The sequence below is a fragment of the Lolium perenne genome, chromosome 6 (genome assembly GCF_019359855.2).
Source record: "Lolium perenne isolate Kyuss_39 chromosome 6, Kyuss_2.0, whole genome shotgun sequence".
NCBI lineage: Eukaryota > Viridiplantae > Streptophyta > Magnoliopsida > Poales > Poaceae > Lolium > Lolium perenne.
The window spans coordinates 236521395-236527672 of NC_067249.2; the positions used below are offsets into that span (position 1 = coordinate 236521395).

The following is a 6278-nucleotide window of genomic DNA, read 5'->3' on the forward strand; positions in this document are numbered from 1 at the left end:
CCGGAGGAGGAGTAAGCCACCAGCGCCATGCAAGGGCATGAGCCCCTGACTTCCTCAAGCTGTAAGTGAAGCCCAGGAGGCAGGAGCACCACCAAGTACTGACATTTGAGTAGAGAAGATGCAGCAATGTGTGAACCGCGGCCCGTCGGATCCCATATTGAGCAAGAACTGACGCAAGTTTCGCTAAATGGGGCAAGTTGGGAGAATTTCAATTAATTTTTTTTGAGTGTTCAATTTCAATTAATTGAGATGATTATTGTCACAAAAAATAAACTAGGAGTAAAAATGGAATTGGGGCAACTCTTTGACTAGTAATTCAGGTGGATGACACTTAAGGCTGTATGTGTCGATCAATGCAGAGGGCAGGGCTTCCCCTTTTCGAAAAAATATATGAAGAGTTGCAAGCGAGTCTCAACACCAATGAGAGTGGAGGACAAGTTGTCTAGCCACGTTGGAGTTGGAGTGAACATAAGACGAGTTCCACGAGACATTGTCAAGTGAACACTGAATTGTTTGTTCGAACACACACAGTTACACTAATTAACTCTTGCAGTCGCATATTGATCACATAACCATGAAGACCCGACTTGTGCGCTGAAAGCACAACAATATGAGATACTACCTCTGAAGTCCTAACACGCCAGAAATAAAGCCAAGGATGATTTGCCGACCACACCGGGTGGTTATTATGAGTACCGCCCGCTTGCCTGACCGAAACGGCTGGAGAAGCTGAGGTGGTAACCATGGTGCTGGAAGAAATCGTCGTCTTTGTGCGCCGCGTTAGTCATGGTGAAGGCAGGAGCAGGGGCGGCGACTCTCTTGCTGTTATCATGCGAGGCTATTGTTTTGGACGCCGACACAGTTCCATCTCCATCTGCCCCGTTACCTAGCCGTAGGTGGGTTGAGCCTGCTGAATTCACGCCATCGGCGGTGGCCTTCATGGAGGCAGCGCGAGACTGCTCCTGGAGTTGTTTAGCAGTGAGGAAACGCCCGCCAGAACCTCTTGCCCTTTTCATTGCATGAAGATGACGAGACTCGTGAAGATAGGGCTGCAAAATGGAGGTTGCATTCGACTGTTACGGGTAGTACAAAAGTTCATTGCAGATAACATGGACAATGAATGAGCGGCTTGAGTTTCAACTTGCAAGAGGGAAGAATAATTAATTAACAATGGCAAAGTAAACCAAAGGACCACCGACTAGAACCTTTCTGTTTTTGCTGAGCTTATTCTGGGCCTCTAACTTAGCACGCAGCTGTCTTCTGCGGAGAATTCCATGATATTGTTTGGGATTGACAAATACGAGCTCATCTGCCGCTATTTCGAGAGGCAAGGGAACTCTTGCTGTTGCGGACCCTCCTCCAGTAGTTTGGGGTTGGAACTGTTTTATGTACAAATGGTTAGTCAAGTTCCATGAAAGTGCAGGGGAAATAAGAAGCTTGATGCATCATGCATGTGTGCCTCAAGATTCAAGTTGTGCCAAGAATTATAAATTACAAGTGACCACAATAATCATCTTTGCTTGTCTCATTGGTGATATACCAACCTAGCAAAGTGGTTAAAAGTATCTTACGTATCATATCAAAAGGTAAGACTGCAGAAGTACTATTGGTGTGAGCCTTAAAGCTGGAATTGAGTACTGAGATCGTACTACAATGCAAAATACAGTGTTGATCTGGCAGATCACTCTACAGGACAAGACAATTATTCAGTTTGATAATGTAATTCACTCACAAGTTGTTACAGAAGCTGATTAAAGTGTTCTAGATTTATAAGCTCTCTCGGCATGGAAATTCAGATATGTTGGCAGTTAACAAAACAGGAGAGTGCAACAGTTAGTTAGAATCGTATACCAGAGCGCGTGACCCATAGGCCGCCCAAGCTCCTGAACCAGAATCACTGAATGGGTATGAAATACAAGCCTGAATAATATGAGGAAATATAATATCAGTCGGCACACCCCAGAATCAAAGAATAGGACTGAGTATCCTTTGGTGTTTCTGACATGAAGTTTCAGTTTGCCCTGAGGGAGAGTTTACCATTGGCTGGCCATAGTCACTGTTTTGACTTGAAAATGCAGAGTGCTTATTACCAAAAGTGAAAGTTGAACTCATATGATCGTCAACCGTCTTCCCGTAGGAGTCACCTGTTGAAACAAGGAAGGATGCATGATTGTAGAGTGCTACCAAACCAATTGGGTCATTACTTAATTACACGGTATGAATGCAAACCAAACCAACTGAAATCCTCAAATGACCTCAAAATGCTGTGTTGCCTTCATATCATTTTTAGTTTTCACCTAGTGACATCACAACTAGCATGCAATTGCTTGATGAGAGCATACTGGTGCGCTCTGGTTAGTGAAATACCAACACAAATTAAAGAAACAGATCAAGTGACAAACGGTGAGCTTGTTAACAGTTTCTGCTATCTGTAGACTCTTGTAAACAAAGGAGGGGCATCAAATATTTGCTGTCCAAACGATGTTTAGTGGCGATGAACTGATGGTGGCATCCCAATTCTCAAAAAACGAATATAGACAACGAGAACTGCTAAAGGCCAAAAGTCAAGAACAGCTCCGAGCTCCTTTGAAGAAGCACCCTTCCGTAAGCCATGCCGTTACGCTAAAAGAACAATACACGTGAGAGTTGGAGATGAAAACCCAAATCCAGCACATCATGCAAGATGAATTCTCCGAGAAAAAAATACTACAATCCTACATAAGAAAAAGATCTAGAGACGATGCGAAGATTGATTACCAGCGCAGCTCAACGACCCAGGCATAGCGGAGGCGGCTGAAACAAGAAGACCACAATATACTAGAGAGGGGGGGGTGGGGAAACCTTTGGGCGTGTAGGAGGAAGACGAAGTGGGGAGAAGCATGGCTCCCACGCGCCACCTCCCTCGTCCTCGGCGCGTCCGCCCCGGAAAGCTCGCCTCCACCGTCCCTTCCTCCTCTCCTTTGGCCCCTCCTCGACTGCGTCATTCCCTCGCCAACTTGGCCTCCCTCCTTTTATCCACTTGCTCCAAAGAACACCCGCAGCTCCAATTTTTTAAGGGCGTCTCCGTGTGTCTGCATCTGGTGCGCCATGGCAAATTTCCCAAGTGGGGGGGACACGGAGAAGAGAACATTGGCATAGAAAATGTGCAAATGGCTTGGCTCCCCCGGGGTGAAATTCCAAACTCTGCAATTTGCACTTGTCTATGGGTTTTTTTTCTCAATATTTGGACGAGAGGGCGACGGTTTTATAGTTCATTCCAGGGAGAAGGGGACCAATGACAGTGTATCGTAGTTCTAGATCATACGTTTTGTTAAATTTAGGTATTGTTATTTGCGAGGACATGTTGAATGGCGACAAAAAGCTGACATTATCATGACTACAGTGCGTGGTTTATTCGGTCCATCGTTACGATGAATGATTATTTTGTCCGAGTGACAGCAACAGGTAAATTGCTAATCGTGCAACTTGATACAAGTGACACCCTAGTGGGTGAAAGCTTTGCGCGGTTTAGCCTGCTTATTCCCCATGAGTGCAGAGCCATACCATGAGAGACCTTCTCTTGCACCGTCTAAAAAAATTAACCCCTTGTGATTTTTCGTATTTTGTGTAGCGTATATTGAAAATCAATGTTACCTACCTTTACTTGCACGTCTGTTCGAATCATGCAGTACTACTCGACATAATCATGCTTGCTATACCAAAGAAACCACTTAGCCACCCTCAGCCAATGGTATTGTATTGTAATTTTATACCATTGGTTTTGTTGAACTTAGGTATTATTATTCGCGAGGATCGGTGAAATGGTGACAAGGCATCGCATTATCATGACCGCGTGCATGGTTTATCCGCTCAGTTTCATTACAATAATGATTAATTGTTTTTTATTCGGGAGAAAGGAACTCGTAACGTGCAAATTGATGGGAGTGACATCCTAGTAGGTGAAGGTGTTTGAGAAGTCTAGCCTACTTTTTCACGAGTTTAGCGCCTATAATAGTGATATGGATACCTTCTCTTACGCTATGTAGAAAACGATTAACCCATCGTAAGAATTCATATATATATATATATATATATATATATATATATATATATATATATATATATATTTCGCCGACAACAAATTAAAAGTCAAAGATGTAATTTTATTTGCTCCCCTTTTTGAATCATGTCATACTACTTGACATAATCATACTTCGGCTGTACCAAGGAAAACAAACCACTCTAAAACCATATTTATATATATCAAAACCAAGAGAGTGGCCTAAACCCTTGTACCCTTAGCAAAAGGCATTGTGGCTGTTGTTGCCAATCATTGTAATTCAAAAGGAGAAAATATGCACTTAATGCCACAGTTTGCCAAATATTCAGTTAATAACGTCAAAACATCAGACATGGTCATACTTTGGTTTGCTAGGGGCCTGTGGTGAGTATCCAATGCAGCTATGAATGTAAGCCGTACGGTAGGTCCCATGATTTATGCCAAAGGGTTGCTATCTATAGTAACCTCAACGAATAAGGTAACGAGCCTGTGGCTCCACTGATTTGGCGACTCTTCTTCCGGAAAATATTCATATTTCTTATGTTGTCAGCTGTGCTAGATGTAATGTTGAGTAAAAATAATTTGGCGAGTGTGATGTTTTGAAGCCCCGCATCCAATGCGAGCTTGGGATTTACTATGCGAGTAGTTCGCTTTGGTCTGTTCGTATCGATTTTCGTTCGATTTTTTGTAAACTAACTATGTATAATTCTCTCCTTCTAAATTAATAGATTGGGATAAATTTGCCCATGTTTTCTTAATTAAAACACCTAATTAGAGAAGGTGTGGACCACGTCTAATGGATAGCAACAGGACGAAATGATGTTGAATTAGGGGTGCCCACTCTTTGCACCAGCATCTCGATCTCTAGCTAGGAAATGATCGATGTTTGACAAGTCGTATTTCGTGGAAGCAAAGCAGGCTACACTTTGATTATTCCTCGCCGTTCTAGTAGTGACCATCATTTTCCAAAAAAAAAAAAAGTGTTTACTTCAGATGTGATTGGTTGCTCGCAGCATTTTTATACATGAGGTTGCTTATGCCATCTTTAACACGGCCACATGTAAAAGGGACCGCATTTCGGTCTATATCCAGATGCGGCGGTCTGCGGTCAAGGAAAAGGTCGTGCTCCATTAGGTGGCAACTGCCCCAACGGCTAAAACTGCAAAAAAATAGTGGACAGAATAAAATAAAATAAAAACATAGATTGCATATATATAGGGGCCCACGGAGGGCGAGTTTGAAAACTAAAAAATAAAAAGAAAAACATAGAGAAAATCCGCCGGGAGGTTCCGGTCCTCCTCGCTGAGGTTGTTGAATACATGCAGCGGTGGCTACATGTTGGCTAAGGGAGGAGGAGGCGGCAGCTGCTCAACTGTTGGAGGTGGAGGTGACAGTGCCGGTGCGGCCTCCTGCTGCGAGCGCTGGATGACCTCCTCGAGGCCAATCCACTTGGCACGCTCCTCCGCCTCGGATGCAACCATTGCATGTTGGATGACCTCCTCCTCCGTCAGCTCGGACTCCATCGGCTCTTAGTCGAAGTTGTCCTCGTCCTTCAGCGGTTCGTTTGATGGGGCCTCCCGCAGGACCGGCCTGGTAGTCGACCTCTCGCGCCAACGGAAGCACCCACGTGAGCGGCTCGATTTAGTTCGTGTCTGCCCCAAGGTACTTTGACCAGTTGGGACAACCAGGGTGCGCCGTGGGGAAGACGTTGGCATGTCACTCCTCTGGATGCACCCCTTCCTCCGCCTCCTTCAGGGCCACCAGCGGCGGGACCGGGGGCGCGAGTGGCTGCATGTGCGCCTCCTGCGCCTTGTAGTCCACATCCGAGGGCTTCGAGGTGCGCCTCGATGCCCACACGCCAGTCCTCGTGTTCGGCCTTGAACCACCGCACCCACATCGGCAAGTCTACGAAGTATGTTGGGTCCTACCTCAGATTAGACGGCAAGTACGACTGCAGCTGCATGATCTCCTAGCGGTGAGCAAGGCCGCGCACGTGTATGGCGGGGCACCAGCGTCCGCGCCTGGTTGAGGTGCCACTCATGTGACAGGTGGACGCCCGTCCAGGGAAAAGGCATGCATGCCTCCGTGAACTGGTGGGTGGTCTCGACCTCCACGTAGACGCGCTTATCCGAGCGCGGCACGGGAGGCAGACGAGGCGACATCTGCGCGGAAGAAGCGGCGGCCGCCATGCTCACCACCGCCGGAAAAAGCCACGCTAGCCTTGTGGTCATTGCGACCA

General features: G+C 46.0%; 1 protein-coding gene across 2 annotated transcripts; it reads right to left on the minus strand.

The window, feature by feature from the left end:
* Positions 1-344: 344 nt before the first annotated feature.
* Positions 345-3068, minus strand: LOC127305769 (nuclear transcription factor Y subunit A-4). 2 transcript variants are annotated; one of them, XM_051336296.2, is made up of 5 exons: positions 2758-3068; positions 2038-2144; positions 1852-1920; positions 1206-1379; positions 345-1049 (listed from the first exon to the last, which is right to left on the minus strand). In XM_051336296.2, exons 1-5 carry the CDS (start codon positions 2879-2881, stop codon positions 687-689), a joined length of 837 nt encoding a protein of 278 aa, XP_051192256.1. In that variant the 5' UTR covers positions 2882-3068; the 3' UTR covers positions 345-686. The 2 variants fall into 2 exon arrangements, with proteins under 2 accessions (XP_051192256.1, XP_051192257.1); XM_051336297.2 differs by having other exon boundaries at positions 2842-3064.
* Positions 3069-6278: the final 3210 nt, after the last annotated feature.

Excerpts from the sequence above, each read along its gene's own strand:
- LOC127305769 (XM_051336296.2), bottom strand. The coding sequence starts at position 2,881 with ATGCTTCTCCCCACTTCGTCTTCCTCCTACACGCCCAAAGGTTTCCCC. Across the intron at positions 1,921-2,037 it reads GTGACTATGGCCAGCCAATG|GCTTGTATTTCATACCCATT; the intron begins GTAAACTCTCCC and ends CATATTATTCAG. Across the intron at positions 1,050-1,205 it reads AGCTCAGCAAAAACAGAAAG|CCCTATCTTCACGAGTCTCG; the intron begins GTTCTAGTCGGT and ends TCCATTTTGCAG.